General features: G+C 51.6%; 2 protein-coding genes across 4 annotated transcripts in view; one reads left to right on the top strand and one right to left on the bottom strand.

Moving 5' to 3' along the window:
• Positions 1–935: 935 nt before the first annotated feature.
• On the top strand, positions 936–7,311 carry MAZ (MYC associated zinc finger protein; the record flags this gene model as incomplete). The annotated part of the gene is made up of 4 exons (XM_053933230.1): positions 936–1,504; positions 3,481–3,544; positions 5,851–6,016; positions 7,075–7,311. Coding segments are annotated over 4 exons (888 nt in total), but the record flags the coding sequence as incomplete, so codon positions are not given.
• A 1,397-nt stretch (positions 7,312–8,708) lies between these two features.
• Positions 8,709–23,682, bottom strand: part of CLN3 (CLN3 lysosomal/endosomal transmembrane protein, battenin) — a 15,416-nt gene continuing 442 nt past the window's right edge. Inside the window, exons 3-14 of one of the 3 annotated variants that reach the window (XM_053933235.1) lie at positions 22,883–22,958; positions 22,708–22,761; positions 21,826–21,863; positions 20,159–20,244; positions 19,351–19,423; positions 18,544–18,687; positions 16,435–16,540; positions 15,590–15,658; positions 14,831–14,886; positions 13,466–13,559; positions 10,655–10,798; positions 8,709–10,270 (exon numbers count right to left, since the gene is read on the bottom strand). In XM_053933235.1, coding sequence (XP_053789210.1) covers positions 10,151–10,270; positions 10,655–10,798; positions 13,466–13,559; positions 14,831–14,886; positions 15,590–15,658; positions 16,435–16,540; positions 18,544–18,687; positions 19,351–19,423; positions 20,159–20,244; positions 21,826–21,863; positions 22,708–22,761; positions 22,883–22,958 — 1,060 coding nt within the window. In that variant the 3' untranslated portion in view covers positions 8,709–10,150. Of the gene's footprint in view, positions 10,271–10,654; positions 10,799–13,465; positions 13,560–14,830; positions 14,887–15,589; positions 15,659–16,434; positions 16,541–18,543; positions 18,688–19,350; positions 19,424–20,158; positions 20,245–21,825; positions 21,906–22,707; positions 22,762–22,882; positions 22,959–23,682 lie in introns of all 3 variants that reach the window. The other 2 variants (XM_053933234.1, XM_053933233.1) reach the window with 2 other exon arrangements.

Raw genomic sequence — 23,682 nt, 5'->3', positions numbered from 1 at the left:
GTGGTACTGGTCTGTTACTGGCCCATACTGGCCCATACTGGTCCATACTGGGTTTACTGGTCTATACTGGTCCATTACTGTTTTTACTGGTACATACGGGTCCTTACTGGTCTAAACTGGTCCGTGCTGGTCCAAACTCATCCAAACTGGCCCATACTGGGTCTAGACTGACCCATACCAGTCTAAACTGGCCCATACTGGTTTATACTGGTCCACACTGACCCATACCAGTCTAAACTGGCCCATACTGGTTTATACTGGTCCACACTGACCCATACCAGTCTAAACTGGTCCATACTGGTTTATAGCGCTCCTTACTGGTCCATAGTGGTTTATACTGGTCTGTAGTGACCCATACTGGTCCACACCGGTCCATACTGGTTTATACTGGTCCGTACTGCTTTATACTGGTCCATACCGGTTCAAACTGGTTTACAACCAGTCCATACTGGTTTAGACTGGTCCACACCACTCCAAACTGGTTTATACTGGTTTATATTATATTACAGTGTAAACCAAACTGGTTTATACTGGTCCATAGTGACCCATACTGGTCCATGCCAATCCAAACTGGTTTATACTGGTACAAATTCATCCATACTGGTTTATACTGGTCCACACCGGTCCAAACTGGTTTATACTGGTCCACACCGGTCCAAACTGGTTTATACTGGTCCACACCAGTCCAAACTGGTTTATACTGGTCCATAGTGACCTATACTGGTCCACACCGGTCCAGACTGGTTTGTACTGGTCCATAGTGACCCATACTGGTCCAAACTGGTTTACACTGGCCCACCTCTCTCCCCTCCCCCTCCCCAGGCCGCCGCTGCCCCTCCCCCTCCCCCCTCCCCCTCCCCCCTCCCCGTGGACCTCCTGCCCCTCCCCCCCCTCCCCCCACCCCCGACCCCCCCCCTCCGCCCGCCCCTCCCCCCCCTCCCCCCACCATCGACCCCTCCCCCCTCAAACCGGTGACGTCGCCGCCGCCCGAGACCGCCCCGGCGGCCGCCGCCGCGGTGACGTCGGCGGTGACGTCGGCGCCGCGCAGGGCCAAGGGCGCCCCCTACGTGTGCGGGCTGTGCGCCAAGGAGTTCAAGAACGGCTACAACCTGCGGCGCCACCAGGCCACGCACGGCGCGCCCGGCGCCCCCAAGCGCGGCCCCCGGCCCTCCCCCACCCTGCTGCCCCTCCCCCAAGACCTCCTCGACGCCGCGCCCGCCCGGCAAGGCGAGGAGGGCGACGGCGCCGGGGCGGCGGCGCCGAAACGCGCGGCGGCGGCGGCGGCGCGGAAGAGCCACGCGTGCGACACGTGCGGGAAGGCGTTCCGCGACGTCTACCACCTGAAGCGGCACCGGCTGTCGCACACGGACGAGAGGCCCTTCCAGTGCCCCGTGTGCCAGCAGCGCTTCAAGCGCAAGGACAGGATGGCGTCGCACGTGCGCTCGCACCAGGGCCACGTGCACAAGCCCTACGCCTGCGGGCACTGCGGCAAGAGCTTCTCCAGGTGGGTCGCGGTGGGGTTTGGTCAGGGTGGGGTTTGGGGTCATCGTTGGGTCTTGGTGGTCGTTGGGTCATGGTGGTTGTTGGGTCATCGTTGGGTCATGGTGGTCGTTGGGTCATTGTTGGGTCATGGTGGTCGTTGGGTCATCATCAGGTCATGGTGGTCATTGGGTCATGGTGGGGTTTGGTCAGGGTGAGGTTTGGGGTCATCGTTGGGTGATGGTGGTCATTGGGTCATCGTTGGGTCATGGTGGTCGTTGGGTCATCATTGAGTCATGGTGATCGTTGGGTCATCGTTGGGTCATGGTGGTCGTTGGGTCATTGTTGGGTCATGGTGGTCGTTGGGTCATTGTTGGGTCATGGTGGTCGTTGGGTCATGGTGGGGTTTGGTCAGGGTGGGGTTTGGGGTCATCGTTGGGTGATGGTGGTCATTGGGTCATGGTTGGGTCTTGGTGGTCGTTGGGTCATGGTGGTCATTGGGTCATCATTGAGTCATGGTGGTCGTTGGGTCATCGTTGGGTCATGGTGGTCATTGGGTCATCATTGGGTCATGGTGGTCGTTGGGTCATCATCAGGTCATGGTGGTCATTGGGTCACGGTGGGGTTTGGGGTCATCACTGGGTCGTGGTGGTCATTGGGTCACCATTGGGTCATGGTGGGTCTTGGGGTCGTCATTGGGTCATGGTGGTCATTGGGTCACGGTGGGGTTTGGTCAGGGTGGGGTTTGGGGTCATCGTTGGGTCATGGTGGTCATTGGGTCATGGGGGGTGTTGGGGTCATGGTTGGGTCATGGTGGTCATTGGGTGATCGTTGGGTCACAGTGGGGTTTGAGGTCATTGTTGGGTCATGTGGTCATTGGGTCATCGTTGGGTCACGGTGGGGTTTGGGGTCGCGGTTGGGTCGTGGTCGTTGGGTCACGGTGGGGTTTGGGGTCATGGTTGGGTCATGGTGGGGTTTGGTCATGGTGGGGTTTGGGGTCGTCATTGGGTCATTGTAGGTCATGGTCATGGTGGTCATTGGGTCATAGGGGGGGTTGGTCATGGTGGGGTTTGGGGTCATCGTTGGGTCATGGTGGGTCTTGGTGGGTCTTGGGGTCATTGTTGGGTCATGGTGGTCATTGGGTCATGGTGGGTCATGGTCATGGTGGGGTTTGGGGTCATTGTTGGGTCATAGTGGGTCATGGTCATGGTGGTCGTTGGGTCATGGTGGGGTTTGGGGTCATGGTTGGGTCATGGTGGGTCATGGTGGGGTTTGGGGTCGTCGTTGGGTCATGGTGGGATTTGGTCATGGTTGGGTCAAGGTGGGTCATGGTCATGGTGGTCATTGGGTCATGGGGGGTGTTGGGATCATCGTTGGGTCATGGTGGGTCTTGGGGTCATCGTTGGGTCACGGTGGCCATTGGGTCATTGTTGGGTCATGGTGGGGGTTGGGGTCATCGTTGGGTCATGCGGGATCATGGTCATGGTGGTCATTGGGTCATCGTTGGGTCATCGTTGGGTCACCGTGGCCATTGGGGTCATTGAGTCATGGTGGGACTGGTGGGACTTGAGGACATCGTCCTGGTCACTGGTCAGTCACCGGTCAGTGACCGGTCAGTCACTGGTCAGGGAAAAGTCAGTCACTGGTCAGGCACTGGTCAGTCACTGGTCAGGCACTGGTCAGTCACTGGTCAGGCACTGGTCAGTCACTGGTCAGTCACTGGTCAGTCACCGGTCAGTGACCGGTCAGTCACTGGTCAGTCACTGGTCGGGCACTGGTCAGTCACTGGTCAGTGACCGGTCAGTCACTGGTCAGGCACTGGTGACACTGGTCAGGCACTGGTCAGTCACCGGTCAGGCACTGGTCAGTCACCGGTGGTCACTGCTGGTCATTGGTGTTACTGGTGACACTGGTCAGGCACTGGTCAGTCACTGGTCAGTCACTGGTCAGTCGCTGGTCACACCAGTGGTCACTGCTGGTCACCACTGGTCACTCCCCCAGGCCGGACCACCTGAACAGCCACGTCCGGCAGGTGCACTCCACCGAGCGGCCCTTCAAGTGCCAGGTGAGGCCACGCCCACTGACCACACCCACTGACCACACCCACACTGACCACACCCACACTGACCACACCCACACTGACCCCTTGACCCCTAAATGACCCCTGAGTGACCCCTTGGTCCCTTGAATGACCCCTTGACCCTCAATTCCTTGAATGACCACTGGGTGACCCCTGAGTGACCCCTTGACCCCCAAATGACCCCTTGACCGCCCAGATGACCACCTGAGTGACCCCTGAGTGACCCCTTGACCCCCCAAATGACCCCTTGAGCCTCAATCCCTCGAATGACCACCGAGTGACCCCAAGCGACCTGTGAGTGACCCCTTGACCCCCAAATGACCTCTTGACCACCCAAATGACCCCTTGACCACCAAAATGACCCCCTGAGTGACCCCTTGACCACCTGAGTGACCCCTGAGTGACCCCAAACCACCCCTGAATGACCCTTTGACCGCCCAAACCACCCCTGAGTGACCCCTTGGCCATCTGAATGACCATTAGTGACCCCTTGACCACCCCAATGACCACCTGAGTGAACCCTGAGTGACCCAAACCTCTCCAAATGACCCCTTGACCACCCAAATGATCCCTGAGTGGCCCCTTGACTCCCGGACTGACCCCTTGACCACCCGAGTGACCCCTGAGTGACCCCTTGACCCCTGAGTGACCCCAAACCTCCCCAAATGACCTCTTGACCGCCCGAATGACCCCTGAGTGACCCCTTGACCACCCAAATGACCCTTGAGTGACCCCTTGACCACCCGAGTGACCCCTGAGTGACCCCTTGACCACCTGAGTGACCCCCGAGTGACCCAAACCTCCCCAAATGACCTTTTGACTGCCTGAGTGACCCTTGAGTGACTCCTGAGTGACCCCTTGACCACCTGAGTGACCCCTGAGTGACCTCTTGACTCCTGGACTGACCTCTTGACCACCTGAACGACCCCGGACTGACCCCTTGACCCTCCAAATGACCCCTGAGTGACCCCAAACCTCCCCAAATGACCCCTTGACCACCTGAGTGACCCCTGAGTGACCCCTTGACTCCCGGACTGACCCCTTGACCACCTGAGTGACCCCTGAGTGACCGAGTGACCCTTTGACCACCCAAATGACCCCTTGACCCCCAAAATGACCCCTTGACCACCCCAAAGAACACCTGAGTGACCCCTGACTGATCTCTTGACGCCTGAGTGACCCCAAACCTCCCCAAATGACCTCTTGACCGCCCGAATGACCCCTGACTGACCCCTTGACCACCCGAGTGACCCCTGAGTGACCCCTTGACCACCCGAGTGACCCCTGAGTGACCCCTTGACCACCTGAGTGACCCCAAGTGACCCCTTGACCACCCGAGTGACCCCCGAGTGACCCCTGAATGACCCCTTGACCACCCAAATGACCCCTGAGTGACCCCTGAGTGACCGCGTGACCCTCCAAATGACCCCTGAGTGACCCCAAACTTCCCCTAATGACCTCCTGACCGGCCAAATGACCCTTGAGTGACCCTCGAGTGACCCCTTGATGCCCCGAGTGACCCCTGAATGACCACCTGAGTGACCCCTTGACCCCGCGAGGGACCCCTTGACCCCCAAATGACCCCTTGAGCCTCAATCCCTCGAATGACCAGAGTGACCCCAAAGGACCTGTGAGTGACCCCTTGACCACCCAAATGACCCCTGACCACCCAAATGACCCCTTGACCACCTGAGTGACCCCTAAGTGACCCCTTGACCACCTGAGTGACCCCTGAGTGACCCCTTGACCACCTGAGTGGCCCCTTGACTCCTGGACTGACCCCTTGACCACCTGAGTGACCCCTGAGTGATCTCTTGACCCCTGAGTGACCCCTAAGTGACCCCTTGACCACCTGAGTGACCCCTAAGTGACCCCTTGACCACCTGAGTGACCCCTTGACCACCCGAGTGACCCCTGAGTGACCCCTTGACCACCTGAGTGACCCCTGAGTGACCCCAAATCTCCCCAAATGCCCTTTTGACTGCCTGACTGACTCCTTGACTGCCCGAATGACCCCTGAGTGACCCCTTGACCACCTGAGTGACCCCTGACTGACCCCTTGACCCCCCGAATGACCCATGACTGACCCCTTGACCACCCGAATGACCACCCGGGTGACCCCTTGACCACCTGAACGACCCCGGACTGACCCCTTGACCCTCCAAATGACCCCTGAGTGACCCCAAACCTCCCCAAATGACCTTTTGACCGCCCCAATGACCCCCGAGTGACCCCTGAGTGACCCCGCGAGTGACCCCTTGACCACCTGAGTGACCGGCGGGCGTCCGCAGACGTGCGAGGCGGCGTTTGCCACGCGTGACCGGCTGCGGGCGCACGCCGTGCGGCACGAGGACAAGGTGCCGTGCCACGTCTGCGGGAAGCTGCTGAGCGCCGCCTACGTCAGCGACCACCTGCGCGTGCACGGCCCCGCCCCCCGCGGCCACGCCCCCGCCAGAGGTGGGTGTGGCCGGCGGGAGTGGTCATTGGTGGTGGGTGTGGCCGGTGGGAGTGGCCGCTGGGTGTGGTCGGTGGGTGTGGTCAGTGGGTGGAGTCAATGGAAGTGGTCTGTGGGTGTGGTCAGTGGGTGTGGTCAGTTCTCAGTGGGTGTGGTCAGTGGGTGGAGTCAATGGGAGTGGTCGGTGGGTGTGGTCAGTTCTCAGTTGGTGTGGTCGGTGGGTGTGGTCAGTGGGAGTGGTCAGTGGGTGTGACACTGGTCAATGGTCAGTGGGTGTGGTCAGTGGTCAGTGTGGTCAGTGGGTGTGGCACTGGTCAATGGTCAGTGGGTGTGGTCAGTGGTCAGTGTGGTCAGTGGGTGTGGTCAGTGGGTGGAGTCAATGGGAGTGGTCGGTGGGTGTGGTCAGTGGTCTGGGTGTGGTCAGTTCTCAGTGGGTGTGGTCAGTGGGTGGAGTCAATGGGAGTGGTCGGTGGGTGTGGTCAGTGGTCAGTGGGTGTGGTCAGTGGGTGTGGTCAGTGGTCAGTGGGTGTGGTCAGTTCTCAGTGGGTGTGGCCGGTGGGTGTGGTCAGTGTTGGTGTGGTCAGTGGGTGGAGTCAATGGGAGTGGTCGGTGGGTGTGGTCAGTTCTCAGTGGGTGTGGTCGGTGGGTGTGGTCAGTGGCCAGTGGGGTGTGGTCAGTGGGTGTGGCACTGGTCAATGGTCAGTGGGTGTGGTCAGTGGTCAGTGTGGTCAGTGGGTGTGGTCAGTGGGAGTGGTCAATGGTCAGTGGGTGTGGTCAGTGGTCAGTGTGGTCAGTGGGTGTGGTCAGTGGGAGTGGTCAATGGTCAGTGGGTGTGGTCAGTGGGGGCGTGGCCTGATGGTTTGCGAGGGGGAGGAGATTTTGGGGTCATGGTGGGGGAGGGGCTGTGGGAATTCGGGGGGGAGGGAAATTGAGTCACGAAGGGTGGGGGGCGGGGCTCTGTGGGTGGGGGCGGGCCTTTCCCTCAAGCTGGGGGAGGGGCAACCCTTTGACTCCTCCCCATTTTTTTTTGTCTCTCCCCCCTCCCCCCCCCCCCCCGCAGGTTCCGGCTGCCCCGCCCCCACCCCCAGCCCCGCCCCCGCCCCTCCCCCACCCCTGGACGGGACCCCCGGGGGCAGCCAGGGCTGGTGAGGGGGGAGGGGCCGCCCTCGCCCCTCCCCCACCCCCCCCCAAAAAACCCCTCCCCCACCCCAAACCCCGCCCACTCCCCCCGCAAGCCCCGCCCCCAAACTGGGGGGGGGGAGGGGGAGGGACCAATAAAAACCTGAGTTCCAACAAACGGCTCCGCCCACTTCTTACGACGCCGGCGCGGGATTGGCTGGGGAGGGAGGGGGGCGGGGCCGGGCGGCGATGACGTCACGGCCACGCCCATGCAGGAATTTTCCGCGTTTTGGCCCCAAATTCCGAATTTTTCGCCCAAAATTTTCGTTTTTTGACCCAAAATTTTTCATTTTTTCCGACCCAAAATTGACACTTTGCACCGAAAATTTGAGATTTTTGTCCCTCAAATTTTGTGTTTTTTTTTTTTTTTTTTTTTTTTCTTAACCCAAAATTGTGAAAGTTTCGACCCAAAATTCCAATTTTGGAATCCCCAGGGGGAAAAGTTTGGAGCCAAAATTGCGAATTTTTCACCCAAATTTGACTTTTTAAAATCAGAATTCCCCAATTTTTAAATCAAAATTGACATTTTGGACCAAAAATTGACGTTTTTCCCCCCAAAATTGGGGATTTTTGGCACCAAACGGAGAAATTTGGACCCAAAATTGAGATTTTTTGACCCCAAACTGTGAATTTTGGACCCAAATTTAATTTTTTAATGCAAAATTCAAATTTTTTTTTTTTACCAAAAATGGAGAATTTCCAACCCCAAAATGAGAATTTTTGGGCCAAAATTTAGAATTTTTTTTTTTTTCCTCAAATCCAGAATTTTTTTGCCTGAAACTCAAAACTTTTAACCCAAAAATTAAATTAAACTAAATTATATTAAGTTGAATTATTAATGTAATAATTTATATAATAAATAATAATTTATAATAATAAAAATAATTTATAATGATGAAAATAATTTATATAATTAATTTAATTTAGTTTAATTTAATTTAATTTAATTTAATTTAATTTAATTTAATTTAATTTAATTAATTAAAAGTTTTCACCTCTAATTTGACATTTTTTTTGCCCAAGTTTGGAATTTTCCAACTCAAATTCAATAATTTTCTCCAAAAATCTTTTTTTTTTGCCCAAAATTGACTTTTTTCCCCCCAAAATTCCCATTTTTCGCTCCCAAACCATTTTTTATCCCCTAAAAACCACAATTTTTCCAAAAATATTTTTATTTCCTGCCTAAAATCCTCTTTTTTTTTCCCTTTAAAATATTTTTCTTTTTTTTTTTCCTTCTAAAATTCAAATTTTATCACCAAAAATTTTGGACTTTTCCCCCCAAAATTCCATTTTTTTTCCTTCAGAAATTCAATTTAAAAAAAAAAAAAAAATCGGATTTTTCACCAAAATTCCATTTTTTTACCTAAAAATTTCCATTTTTTCCTCCCAGAATCCCATTTTTCTCCAAAAATTCATTTTCCCCCTAAAAAAATCCATTTTTTCCCCTAAAATTCCATTTTCCCCCTCAAAATTTTACATTTCCCCCCAAATTTCTTTTTTTTCCCCCTCCAAAAATTCCTTTTTTTCATCTAAAATTCATATTTTTTCCCCCAAAATTTCGGATTTTTCCCAAAAATTCAATTTTTTACCTAAAAATTTTCATTTTTTCCTCCCCAAAATCCAGTTTTTCTTCCAAAAATTCATTTTCCCCCCCAAAAAATCCCATTTTTTCTTCTAAAATTCCATTTTTTTCCCCCAAAATTCCAATTTTTTCCCCCAAAATTTCCTTTTTTCCCCTTTTTTAAAATCCGGGAATTTTCCCCTCCCCGAATCCGTCGGAATTTCCCAAATTTTGGGGTTTTTTTCCTCCTTTTTTCGTCGTTTTTTTCCTCCCAAAATCCCCAAATTTCGCCCCAAAATCTTCCGGTGCTCGAGCTGCGGTCACTCAGCGGTCAGCGGTCACTCAGTGGTCACTCAGTGGTCACTCAGCGGTCAGTGGTCACTCTGTGGTCACTCAGCGGTCACTCTGTGGTCACTCAGAGGTTATTAAGACAGGTTGATGACCATTGGTCACTCAGTGGTCACTCAGTGGTCAGTGGTCACTCAGTGGTCACTCCATGGTCACTCAGTGATCAGCGGTCACTCAGTGGTCACTCAGTGATCACCGGTCACTCAGTGGTCACTCAGTGGTCAGTGGTCACTCAGTGGTCACTCAGTGGTCAGCGGTCACTCCAGAAGCTCGATGACCAACTGCAGAGTGGTCACTCCAGGATGCCGATGACCAATGGTCACTCAGTGGTCACTCCGTGGTCACTCCAGGACGTCGATGACCACAGGGAGGCCGACGGTCACTCAGTGGTCACTCTCATCACTCAGCCTTCAGTGGTCACTCAGTGGTCACTCCATGGTCACTCCATGGTCACTCAGTGGTCACTCCGGGAGGTCAATGACCAGGTCAGGGGGGTTGGTGGTCACTCAGTGGTCACTCAGTGGTCACTCAGTGGTCACTCCAAGGCCAATCCAGCGCTCACTCAGTGGTCAGTTTGTGGTCACTTCTAGGGTCACTCAGTGGTCACTCAGTGGTCACTCCCAGGGTCACTCCTTGACCAGTCCATGGGTCATTCAGTGGTCACTCAGTGACCAGTCCATGTGGTCACTCAATGGTCACTTCCAGGGCCACTCAGTGGTCAGTTCCAGTGGTCACTCAGTGGTCACTTCATGGTCACTCAAGGCTCTCTCAGTGGTCAGTTTGTGGTCACTTCCATGGTCACTCTGTGGTCACTCAGTGGTCACTCCAAGGCTAACCCAGTGGTCACTCTGTGGTCACTCAGTGGTCACTCCAAGGCTAACCCAGTGGTCACTCAGTGGTCACTCCAAGGCTAACCCAGTGGTCACTCAGTGGTCACTCCAGGGGTCACTTCCAGGGGTCACTCCGTGGTCACTCAATGGTCAGTTGAGGGTCACTTTGTAACCAATCTGTGTGGTCACTCCGTGGTCACTCCGTGGTCACTCCGTGGTCACTCCTGGCCACAGAACGCGGCGTGAGCCCCCAGGGCGACTCCTCCGGCCGCAGCGATGGCGACTTCGGCCACCAGAGTGACCACAGCAACGGCCAGCGGCTGCTGGGGGAGGGGCACCTGCGGACAGCGGTCACTCGGGTCAGCGGTCACTCAGGGGTCACTCAGGGTCACTCATTGGTCACTCATTGGTCACTCAGTGGTCACTCATTGGTCACTCAGGGTCACTCAGTGGTCACTCAGTGGTCACTCAGGGTCAGTGGTCAGTGGTCACTCAGTGGTCAGTGGTCACTCAGTGGTCACTCAGGGTCAGTGGTCACTCAGTGGTCACTCAGTGGTCACTCAGTGCTCAGTGGTCACTCAGGGTCACTCAGGGTCACTCAGTGGTCAGTGGTCACTCAGTGGTCAGTGGTCACTCAGTGGTCACTCAGTGGTCACTCAGTGGTCACTCAGTGGTCAGTGGTCACTCAGTGGTCACTCAGTGGTCACTCAGTGGTCACTCACCTGCTCGCTCAGGTTGCCGAAGGCGTTCCCGTAGGCTCCGCCCCCCAGCAGCCCCTCCCCCACCGCCAGCGCCGCGGCCACGCCCAGCCCGGGCAGGAGCTGATTGACAGCCACGGCGGCCAATAGGAACGCGGCCAGCAGCACCTGGGGGCGGGGCCAGCGAGGGGCGGGGCAATGGGGGAAAAATGGGGGGAAAATGGGAAAAAAACGGGAAAAAATGAGTTAAAAATTGGTTAAAAATGGGGGGAAATGGGGAAATTCAGGGGAAAGTTTGGATTAAAGGCAGGGTTTGATGGGATCTATGGGGCAGGAAAGGATCTATGGGGCAGGAAAGGATCTATGGGGCAAATCTATGGGGCAGGACCAGGATCTTTGGGGCAGGACTGGGATCTATGGGGTGGGATTGGGATCTATGGGTCAGGATCTATGGGTCAGGACCGATGGGTCAAGATCCATGGGTCAGGATCTATGGGGCAGGATCGATGGAGCAGGATCTATGGGGCAGAGCCGTGGCTCAGATTTATGGGGCAGATCTATGGGTCAGGTTCTATGGGGCAGGAGGGATCTATGGGTCAGGATCTATGGGGCAGGATTTATGGGTCAGGATCCATGGGGCAGGATCTCTGGGGCAGAGCCATGGGTCAGGATCTATGGGGGAGGATCTATGGGTCAGGAGTGATCTATGGGACAGGAGGGATCTATGGGGCAGACCCATGGCTCAAATCTATGGGTCAGAGCCGTGGGTCAGATCTATGGGTCAGGATCAATGGCTCAGATCTATGGGGTAGGTCTATGGGTCAGGAGGGATCTATGGGGCAGATCTATGGGGCTGGAGGGATCCATGGCTCAGATCTATGGGGCAGAGCCATGGCTCAGATCTATGGGTCACATCTATGGGTCAGGATCTGTGGGTCAGGAAGGATCTATGGCTCAGATCTATGGCTCAGATCTATGGCTCAGATCTATGGGGCAGGAGGGATCCATGGATCAGGTCTATGGGTCAGATCTATGGGTCAGGATCTATGGGGCAGATCTATGGGTCAGGAGGGATCTATGGGTCAGGTCTAGGGGTCCGAGCCGTGGGTCAGGATCTATGGGGCAGGATCTATGGCTCAGATCTATGGGTCAGGATCCATGGCTCAGATCTATGGGGCAGGTCTATGGGTCAGGATCTATGGGGCAGGAGGGATCTATGGGTCAGATCTATGGCTCAGATCCATGGCTCAGATCTATGGGGCAGATCTATGGGTCAGGATCTATGGGTCAGGATCTATGGGTCAGGATCTATGGGTCAGAGCTATGGGTCAGGATCTATGGGTCAGATCTGTGGGGCAGGTCTATGGGTCAGGATCTATGGGGCAGGATCCATGGGTCAGGATCTATGGGTCAGGATCTATGGGTCAGGATCTATGGGTCAGATCTATGAGTCAGGATCTATGGGTCAGGATCTATGGGTCAGATCTATGGGTCAGGATCTATGGGTCAGGATCCATGGGTCAGGATCTATGGGTCAGGATCTATGGGGCAGACCCATGGCTCAGATCTATAGGGCAGGATCCATGGATCAGGTCTATGGTTCAGGATCTATGGATTAGATCTATGGGTCAGATCTATGGATCAGATCTATGGGTCAGATCTATGGGTCAGGATCCATGGATCAGATCTATGGGTCAGGATCTATGGGTCAGATCCATGGGGCAGGATCCATGGGGCAGATCCATGGCTCAGATCTATGGGGCAGGTCTATGGGTCAGGATCTATGGGTCAGATCTATGGGTCAGGATCCATGGGTCAGATCTATGGGTCAGATCTGTGGGGCAGGATCTATGGGTCAGATCTATGGGTCAGATCCATGGGGCAGGATCTATGGGTCAGGATCTATGGGTCAGAGCTATGGGTCAGGATCTATGGGTCAGATCTGTGGGGCAGGTCTATGGGTCAGGATCTATGGGGCAGGATCCATGGGTCAGGATCTATGGGTCAGGATCTATGGGTCAGGATCTATGGGTCAGATCTATGGGTCAGGATCTATGGGTCAGGATCTATGGGTCAGATCTATGGGGCAGGATCTATGGGTCAGGATCCATGGGTCAGGATCTATGGGTCAGGATCTATGGGGCAGACCCATGGCTCAGATCTATGGGGCAGGATCCATGGATCAGGTCTATGGTTCAGGATCTATGGATTAGATCTATGGGTCAGATCTATGGGTCAGATCTATGGGTCAGGATCCATGGGTCAGATCTATGGGTCAGATCCATGGGGCAGGATCCATGGGGCAGATCCATGGCTCAGATCTATGGGGCAGGTCTATGGGTCAGGATCCATGGGGCAGGATCTATGGGGCAGGTCAATGGCTCAGATCTATGGGTCAGATCTATGGGTCAGATCCATGGGGCAGGATCTATGGGTCAGGATCTATGGGTCAGAGCTATGGGTCAGGATCTATGGGTCAGATCTGTGGGGCAGGTCTATGGGTCAGGATCTATGGGGCAGGATCCATGGGTCAGGATCTATGGGTCAGGATCTATGGGTCAGGATCTATGGGTCAGATCTATGGGGCAGGATCCATGGGTCAGGATCTATGGGTCAGATCTATGGGGCAGGATCTATGGGTCAGATCTATGGGTCAGATCCATGGGGCAGGATCTATGGGTCAGATCTGTGGGTCAGGATCTATGGGTCAGGATCTATGGGTCAGATCTATGGGTCAGACCCATGGGGCAGGATCTATGGGTCAGATCTGTGGGGCAGGATCTATGGGTCAGGATCTATGGGTCAGGATCCATGGGGCAGGTCCGTGGGTCCCACCTGGGCCAGCGCCAGCCCCCAGAGGCGCCGCAGGCGGAGGCAGCGCAGGGACGAGCGCGAGACGAAGACGCCGGCCTGGTACAGGAGCTGCAGCCTGGGCAGGGCAGGAAGGGGTTAAACACCGGGGATTCGGGGTGAAAACCGGGGATTTTGGGGATGAAATTTGGGAATTTTGGGGTTGAAATTTGGGAATTTTGGGGTTGAAATTTGGGAATTTTGGGGATGAAACTTGGGAATTTTGGGGTTAAATTTGGGAATTGTTGGGGATAAAAATTGGGAATTTTGGGGATGAAATTTGGGAATTTTTGGGATGAAATTTGGGAATTTTGGGTATAAAAATTGGGAATTTTGGGGGTGAAATTTGGGAATTTTGGGATGAAATTTGGGAATTCTGGGGATAAAAATTGGGAATTTTGGGGATAAAAATTGGGAATTTTGGGGGTGAAACTTGGGAATTCTGGGGATAAAAATTGGGAATTTTGGGGATGAAACTTGGGAATTTTGGGGATGAAATTTGGGAATTTTGGGGATAAAAATTGGGAATTTTGGGGATGAAACTTGGGAATAAAAATTGGGAATTTTGGGGATGAAACTTGGGAATTTTGGGGATAAAAATTGGGAATTTTGGGGATAAAATTTGGGAATTTTGGGGGTGAAATTTGGGAATTTTGGGGATAAAAATTGGGAATTTTGGGGATGATATTTGGGAATTTTGGGGATGAAATTTGGGAATTTTGGGGATAAAAATTGGGAATTTTGGGGATAAAAATTGGGAATTTTGGGGATAAAATTTGGGAATTTTGGGGGTGAAACTTGGGAATTCTGGGGATAAAAATTGGGAATTTTGGGGATGAAACTTGGGAATTTTGGGGATAAAAATTGGGAATAAAAATTGGGAATTCTGGGGATAAAAATTGGGAATTTTGGGGATGAAACTTGGGAATTTTGGGGATGAAATTTGGGAATTTTGGGTTGAAAAATTGGGAAATTCGGGGTTAAAAATTGGGAATTTTGGGGTTAAACATTAGGAATTCTTGGGGATAACATTTGGGAATTTTGGGGATAAAAATTGGGAATTTTGGGGATGAAATTTGGGAATTTTTTGGCTTAATATTGGGAATTTTGGGTTAAAAATTAGGAGTTCTTGGGGATAAAATTTGGGAATTTTGGGTTAAAAATTGGGAATTTTGGGGTTAAATTTGGGAATTTCAGGGATAAAATTCGGGAATTTTTGGGGACAAAATTCAGGAATTTTTTGAGTTAAAGTTTGGGAATTTTGGGGTTAAATTTGGGAATTTCGGGGGGATAAAATTTGGGAATTTTTTTTTTGGGGGGGGGGGCTCCTCCCGCCCCTCCCCCACTCACGTGCGGTACTGGGCGCTGTGGGGGAGGGGCGAGGAGGGGAAGTAGAGCAGCTCCATCTGGGGGGGGGGGAGGGGCAGAGGGTGGGGGAGGGGCCTCTGACCCCGCCCCCTCCGCCCCAAGTCCCGCCCCCCACCCCAAATTTACAATTTTAGCCCCTCCCCCCCAACGTTTCCCAGCCCCTCCTCCTCCCCTTTTAGCCCCACCCCATCCTTATGGCCCCTCCCCCACCCTGAATCCTCCATCTTGGGCCCCTCCCCCACCCCCAAAATCCGCCATTTTGAGCCCCTCCCCCATCCAAACCCCACCACTTTAGCCCCTCCCCCACCCCAAATCTGCCACTTTAGCCCCTCCCCCATCCAAAATCCGCCATTTTAGCCCCGCCCCCACCCCAAAGCCGCCATTTTGTCCCCTCTCCCACACCAAATCCGCCATCTTGGGCCCCTCCCCCCGCCCAAAATTCCACCATTTTAGCCCCTCCCCCACCGCAAACCCGCAATTTTAGCCCCGCCCCCAACCAAATCCGCCATCTTGGGCCCCTCCCCCACCCCAAAGCCGCCATCTTGGGCCCCTCCCCCACCCCAGAGCCGCCATTTTAACCCCTCCCCCATCCAAAATCCACCATCTTGGGCCCCTCCCCCATCCATATTCTGCCATTTTAGCCCCTCCCCCACCCCTCTAAGCCCTTCCCCCTCCCCCTCTGGCCCCTCCCCCACCCCGCTAAGCCCCTCCCCCTCCCGCCGTGGCCCCGCCCCCTCTCACCAGCCCCTGGTTAACGAAGTACTCGGCGAAGTAAACGAGGCCCAGCGGCGCCCCCTGGCGGAGCGCGGCCTGCGGGGGGGCGGGCGGGGCCGGCTCAGGCCACGCCCCCTCTCCGTCCCAAGCCACGCCCCCTTTCTAAAGCCCCCCCCCCGATTTTTATCCCAAAAGATTCCCGAGTTTTATCCCCAACATTCCCGGGTTTCAACCCCTAAAATTCCAAATTTTATCCCCCGAAAAATTCCCAAGTTTTTTTTAAAAGCCCAAAAATTCCCAAATTTTATCCCTGAAAAATTCCCAAATTTTTTTTAAAACCCCAAAAATTCCCAAATTTTATCCCCGAAAAATTCCCCAATTTTTTTAAATCCCCAAAAATTCCCAAATTTTTTTTAAATCCCCAAAAATTCCCTAATTTTATCCCCGAAAAATTCCCGAATTTTTTTTTAAACCCCCCAAAATTCCCAAATTCTAAACCCCGAATTCTCATTTTTTAACCTAAAAATTCCCAAATTTGAACCCCAAAATTGCAATTTTTGCCCCCAACTCCAAATTTTCGACCCCAAAGTTCCCAAATTTTTAACCACAAAATCCCCGATTTTTAACCTCAAAATTTCGAAATTTTTTATCCCCGAAATTCCCAAATTCCCAAATTTTTTACCCCAAAATTCTCCATTTTTGACCCCAAAATTCCAATTTCTTGTCCCAAAATTCCCGTTTTTTAATCCAAAATCCCCAAATTTCAACCCCCTAAAACTCCGAAAATTTTAACCCCAAACTTGCTAAAATTTAACCCGAAAAATTCCCAATTTTTACCCCAATTTCCCCTTTAAGCCCCGCCCCTTTCTCACCTTGACCACGCCCCATTTATCTTCGCTGGCCCCGCCCCCTTCGTCAGGGTGGGGGAGGGGCGGGTCCGGCCTGGGGGGAGGGGCGGGGCCCAACAGGAAGAAAAAACTGAGGAGAAAAAAGAGAAAAATGGGAAAAAATTTAAAAAAAAAAAATCATTAAAAACGGAGTGGGGGAGGGGCCAAGGGAGGCCCCGCCCACTATGGGGGGTTTTGGCGGGAATCGGGGAAATTTGGCGGGAAAATTGGGAATTTTGGGGTTAAAAATGGGAATTTTTGGGGTTAAAATGTGGGAATTTTTAGGGTTAAAATTTGGGAATTTTGGGATTAAAACTTGGGGATTTTGGGGTTAAAATTGGAAATTTTTTGGGGTTGAAATTTGGGGATTTTGGGACAAAATTTGGGAACTTTGGGTTAAAATTTGGGAAATTTTGGGGTTAAAAATTGGGAAATTTGGGGTAAAATTTGGGAATTTGGGGGGTTAAAAATAGGGGGTTTTGAGGTTAAAAATGGAATTTTTGGGGTTAAAATTTGGGGATTTTTAGGGTTAAAATTTGGGAGTTTTGGGTTGAAATTTGGGAAATTTTGGAGTTAAAATATGGGGATTTTGGGATAAAATGTTGGAATTTTGGCTTAAAAATTGGGAAATTTTAGGGTAAAATTTGGGAATTTTGGGGCTAAAATTTGGGGGTTTTGGGGATAAAAACTGGGAATTTTGGGATGAAAAACTGGAAATTATTTGGGTTAATATTGGGGATTTTGGGGGAAAAATTGGGAATTTTGGGTTAAAATTTGGGAATTTTGCAGTTAAAAATTAGGAATTTTTGAGGTCAAAATTTGGGAGTTTTGGGTTGAAAGTGTGGGGAAAAATTTGGGAATTTTTGGGATTAAAAAATTTCCCATAATAAATATAAATTTTGGGCTGGAAAAAAGCAAATTTTGGGGCAAAAATTTACATTTTAACTTAAAAAAAATCAGGGTTTGGATTAAAAAAGGAGAATTTTGGGGTTAAAAACCAGAATTTCGGGATTAAAAATTCAAATTTTGGGGTAGAAAAAGCGACTTTGGGTTAAAAAATCAGAATTTTGGGATTAAAAATTGCAATTTTGGGTTAAAAAAGGAGAAATTTGGAGTTAAAAATTCATGTGTTGGGTGAAAAATGGCAAATTTGGGGTGAAAAAAGCAGATTTTGGGTTAAAAAGAAGAATTGTGGGGTAGAAAAAGAGAACTTTTGGTGAAAAAAAGGGAATTTTGGGTAAAAAAAAAAAGAGAATTTTGGGATTAAAAATTCCAATTTTGGGTGAAAAAAATGCAAATTTTGGGTGAAAAAAACCCAGAATTTTGGGTTAAAAAAAGGAGAATTTTGGGTTAAAAATTTCACATTTTGGGATTAAAAATTCCAATTTTGGGTGAAAAAAAATCCAAATTTTGGGTGGAAAAAAGGAGAATTTTGGGTAAAAAAAAAGAAATTTTGGGTTAAAAATTTCACATTTTGGGATTAAAAATTCCAATTTTGGGTGAAAAAAAGGAAAATTTTGGGTGAAAAAAAGGAGAATTTTGGGTTAAAAATTTCACATTTTGGGATTAAAAATTCCAATTTTGGGTGAAAAAAAATGCAAATTTTGGGTGAAAAAAAGGAGAATTTTGGGTTAAAAAAAGGAGAATTTTGGGTTAAAATTTTCACATTTTAGGATTAAAAATTCCAATTTTGGGTTAAAAAAAGGAGAATTTTGGGTTAAAAAAAAGAGAATTTTGGGTTAAAATTTTCACATTTTAGGATTAAAAATTCCAATTTTGGGTGAAAAAAAATGCAAATTTTGGGTGAAAAAAAGGAGAATTTTGGGTTAAAAAAAGGAGAATTTTGGGTTAAAAAAAGAGAATTTTGGGTTAAAATTTTCACATTTTAGGATTAAAAATTCCAATTTTGGGTGAAAAAAAGGAGAATTTTGGGTGAAAAAAAGGAGAATTTTGGGTGAAAAAAAGGAGAATTTTGGGTTAAAAAAAGGAGAATTTTGGGTTAAAAAAAAAAGAGAGAATTTTGGGTTAAAAATTTCACATTTTGGGATTAAAAATTCCAATTTTGGGTGAAAAGAAGGAGAATTTGGGTCTCACCTGAGCAGCATCAGCGGGGGCAGGGCCAGGAAGGGCAGCAGCGCGTGGGGGAGGGGCAGCCACGCCCGCAGCCCCCAAAAGGCCAAAGCCCCGCCCAGGCCGGCCCCGCCCGTCCCCGACGACCAATGGGAGAGCCCGGAGCTGCTGGGGGAGGAGCCAAGTCAGAATGGCCACGCCCACTTTGAGATTTCCATTTTTTGGGGCGATGTTTTGACCCAGTTTTGGTGATTTTTGGACCCAATTTTGGGAGATTCTACCCCATTCTAGAGCCCCTCCCCCTTTTTTTGCATAGCCACGCCCCCAATAAAAGCCCTGCCCACTTGGCCCCGCTTCAATTTTTATTCTTTTGGACCAAATTTGGCCAATTTGGACCCATTTTGGGTGGTTTTTGACCCAATTTTGAGGGATTTCACTCCATTTTAGAGCCCCGCCCCCATTCTGGTTGTGGCCACGCCCCCACAAGAAGCCCCACCCAGCGGGCCCCGCCCCCTACACAAATTTTGGCCATTTTGGACCAAACTTGGCCAATTTTGACCCAATTTTGGGGGTTTTGGACCCAATTTTGGGGCATTGAAGCGAATTTTAGATACCCACCCCCATTTTTGCATAGCCACGCCCACCCATAAGAAGCCCCGCCCACACGGCCCCACCCTCAATCCAATTTTTTGTGATTTTGACCAAATTTGGCCAATTTTACCCCAATTTTTTTTTTTGTTTTTTGTCCCCACCCCCTTCTGAGGCGTGGCCTAGGTGGGCGTGGCCATCAGGTAAGGCCACGCCCCCACAAGCGAGGCCACGCCCCCTTACCTGGGGTAGGAGGAGGCCAAGGTCAGGAAGGTGACCTCACCAAGCCCCGCCCCCGCACTGCCCAGCGCCACACCTGAGTGACCAATGAGTGACCAGTGAGTGACCACTGACCCCTGAGTGACCCCTGAGTGACCAATGAGTGACCCTGAGTGACCTCTGACCCCTGAATGACCCCAAGTGACTCCAGGTGACCCCTGAGTGACCACTGGGTGACCACTAACCCCTGAGTAACCCCTGAGTGACCAATGAGTGACCCCTGAGTGACCAATGAGTGACCACTGACCCCTGAGTGACCACTGACCCTGAGTGACCCTGAGTGACCAGTGAGTGACCGGTGAGTGACCAGTGAGTGACCAGTGAGTGACCACTGACCCCTGAGTGACCACTGACCCTGAGTGACCAGTGAGTGACCAATGAGTGACCACTGACCTCTGAATGACCCCAAGTGACCCTGAGTGACCTCACTGACCCGAGTGACCCTAAGTGACCGCTGAGTGACCCCTGAGTGACCACTGCCCACTGAATGACCAGTGAGTAACCAGTGAGTGACCCCTGACCAATGAACGACCAATGAGTGACCACTGAGTGACCACTGAGTGACCACTGAGTGACCAATGAGTGACCAATGAGTGACCCTGAGTGACCAATGAGTGACCATTGAGTGACCTCACTGACCCCTGAGTGACCCCGAGTGACCCCTGAGTGACCCCGGGTGACCCCTGAGTGACCCCGAGTGACCCCTGAGTGACCCCGGGTGACCCCTGAGTGACCCGAGTGACCCCTGAGTGACCCCTGAGTGACCACTCACCCCCCAGGCCGCTCAGGGTCCCTCTGGCCGCGGCCATGGCGCTGAGGCTGCCCCAGAGGCACAGAGCCACGGCCACGGCGCGGCACCTGGGGGGCACAAATCCCCCTTCAGCACCCCAAATCCCCTTTTTCACCCCAAAATTCCCTCTTCTCACCCCAAAATCCACCTTCAGCACCCAAAATCCCCCTTTTTCACCCCAAAATCCCCTCTTCTCACACCAAAATCCCCTTTTTTCACCCCAAAATCCCCCTTCTGCACCCAAAATCCCCCTTTTTTCACCCCAAAATCCCCATTTTTCACCCCAAAATCCCATTTTCTCACCCCAAAATCCCCATTTTTCACCCCAAAATCCCCTTTTTTCACCCCAAAACCCCCTTTTTCCACCCCAAAATCCACCTTCTGCACCCCAAAATCCCCTTTTTCACCCCAAAATCCACCTTCTGCACCCCAAAATCCCCTTTTTTCACCCCAAAATCCCCTCTTCTCACCCCAAAATCCCATTTTCTCACCCCAAAATCCCCATTTTTCACCCCAAAATCCCCTCTTCTCACCCAAAATTCCCATTTTTCACCCCAAAATCCCCTCTTCTCACCCCAAAATTCCCATTTTTCACCCCAAAATCCACCTTCTGCACCCAAAATTCCCTTTTTTCACCCCAAAATCCACCTTCTGCACCCCAAAATCCCCCTCTTCTCACCCCAAAATCCCCTTCCTGAGAACAAAATCCCCTTTTTTCACCCCAAAATTCCCTTTCTGAGAACAAAATCCCCTCTTCTCACCCCAAAATCCCTTTTTGAGAACAAAATTCCCCTTTCTCCCCCCTAAAATTTCCCCTTTTCCCCAAAAAATTCCTTCTTTTCACCCCAAATTCCCATTTTCCCCCCCAAAATCCCCTTCCTGAGAACAAAATTCCCTTTTTTCACCCCAAAATCCCCTTTTTGAGAACAAAATTCCCCTTTTCCCCCCCTAAAAATTCCTTTTTTCCCCCTAAAAATTTCCTTTTTTCCCCCAAAATCCATTTTTTCACCCCAAAATTCCCCTTTTCCCCCAAAAAAATTCCCTTTTTTCACCCCAAATTTCCCTTTTTAAATCAAAATAATTCTTAAAAAAAAAAATCTCGTTTTTCCCCCTAAAAAGTCTTTTTTTCCCCTCCCCAAAAATATTTTTCCCTCTAATAATTCATTTTTCCCCTTAAAAATTCCTTTTTTCTCCTCAAAATCCCTTTTCCCCAAAAAAAATTCTTGTTCTTCCCTCTTTTTTACCCCAAAATTCCTTTTTACCCCCAAAATTCTTTTATTCACCCCAAAATTCCTTTTTTCATGCCAAAATTATTCTTTTCACCCCAAACCCCCATTTTTACCCCAAAATTCTCTTTTTCTCTTAAAAATTCCATTTTTCCCCCTAAAAATTCTTTTTTTCCCTCCTAAAAATCCCTTTTTTTACCCTGAAATTCCCTTTTTTTCACCCCAAATTCCCTTTTCTCCCCCCAAATTCCCCCTTTTCCCCTCAGAAATTCCTTTTTTCCCCATTTTCCCGCAATTCCGCTCTCAAATTTCCCTTTTTTCCCCCGCAAATTTTCTCATTTTTCCACCCAAAATTTCCATTTTTCCCCCAAAAATCCCCTCCCCATTTAAGCCCCGCCCCATTTAAGCCCCGCCCCTCCTCACCTGTCGGGCAGGTAAGGCCCCACCAGGGGCAGCAGCAGCTTCACCCCCAGGGCGGGGACGACGTCAGCCAATAGCACGGCCTGAGGGGCGGGGCCAAGCCACGCCCACACATGCCACACCCAGTTAAGCCCCACCCACTTTAAGCCCTGCCCAATGACAATCCCTCCCATAAAAGCCCCGCCCCTTGTAGCCCCTCCCAATCAGACCCCACGTGTTGAAGCCCCACCCACTCAGGCACCTCATATGCCCCTCCCCTTTGAGCCACTCCCACTTAAGCCCCACCCCTTCTAGCCCCGCCCTCTTTTACTCATTTAGCCCACCCACCTAAGCCCCTCCCATTTAGGCTCCACCCATTTAAGCCCCACGCACCTCAAAGCAACACAATTTAAGCCCCACCCACTTAGGCCCCACCCATTTAAGCCCCGCCCCTTTCAGCTCCTCCTATTTAAGCCCCACCCCTTTACACCCCAGCCATTTAAGCCTCACCCATTTAGGCCACACCCATTTAAGCCCCGCCCCTTTCAGCTCCTCCCATTTAAGCCCCACCCCTTTAAACCTCGCCCATTTAAGCCCCACCCCTTCAAGTCCCTCCTATTTAATCCCCACCCTTTAAAGCCCGCCCATTAAGCCCCACCCCTCTCAGCCCCTCCCATTTAAGCCCCTCCCATTTAAGCCTTTCCCTTCAAACCCCACCCATTAAGCCCCACCCATTTAAGCCACACCCCTTTCCAACCCTGTCACTCTAAGCCCTGCCCTTTTAAGCTCCACCCTCTTAGCCACGCCCATTAAGCCCCAACCCATTAAGCCACACCCCTTTAAACTATTAGCCCCTCCCATTTAGGCCCCGCCCAGTTAAGCCCCGCCTCCCTAAGCCCCACCCACCCCAGTCCCCACGGGGTCGCAGTCGTGCCGGCTCCGATTCTGCCGCTCCTCCCCCTAAAAAAATCCCAGGAAACCCCCCCAAAATCAATCAGAAAAGGGGGGCGTGGCCACCCAAAAGGGGGCGTGGCCCTCTAGAAAGAGAGCGTGGTCTTTAAAAAGGGGCGTGGCCACTCACGGGGCGTGGCTCCAGCAGGTCGCGGGCGGCGCTGAGCATCACCACGTACGGGAGGTTGTTACAGAGCCCCAAAATCCTGCGGGGGGCGGGGCATAGGGGGGTGTGGCCACGCCTATGGGCGTGGTCACGCCTGGGTGTGGCTCACCCGGACAGGGCATGGTTGTGTGGGGAGGGGAGGGGCCGAAGTGGCGCGGTTTTGGCGGGAAATTGGTGTGCTTTAGGGTGGGGGAGGGGTTAAACGGGGTGTGGCCTCACATGGGCGTGGTCCAAAGGGGCGGGGCTTGGATGGGTGGGGCAGTGGAAAAGATACCTCTGTTTTGGGAATAAAATTAGGGGGCGTTTTAAGGTGTGGGAGGGGCTTAAATGGGTGTGGTAGAGGGGGTGTGGTCACACATCGGTGTGAGCCACAGGGGCGGGGCTTAAATGGGTGGGGCCATGGGAGAGGTATCCCCAAAATGGCTCCGTTTTGGCGGGAAATTGGGGAGGTTTTAAGGTGTGGGAGGGGCGTAGAGGGTGGGCGTGGTCATCAATGTGGGCGTGGTCACACATTGATGCACCTCAAAGGGGGCGGGGCTTAAATGGGAGGCGTGTCCCCCCAAAACGGCTCAATTTTGGCGGGAATTTTGTGGGGGAGGGTTGAAATGGGGAGGGGCTTAAATGGGTGTGGTGGAATGGGCGTGGTCATACCAGGGTGTGGTCCAAAAATGGGCGGGGTTTAAACTGGTGGGGTGTCCCCAAAATGGCTCCGTTTTGGCGGGAAATTTTTTTGGGGGGGGGCGGGGTTGTGTTTAGAGGTGGGG

The sequence above is a fragment of the Vidua chalybeata genome (genome assembly GCF_026979565.1).
Source record: "Vidua chalybeata isolate OUT-0048 chromosome 37 unlocalized genomic scaffold, bVidCha1 merged haplotype SUPER_37_unloc_3, whole genome shotgun sequence".
NCBI classification, from domain to species: domain Eukaryota; kingdom Metazoa; phylum Chordata; class Aves; order Passeriformes; family Viduidae; genus Vidua; species Vidua chalybeata.
Note: the sequence above shows the minus strand (reverse complement) of the source record. Positions and strands in the feature narration are given on the sequence as shown.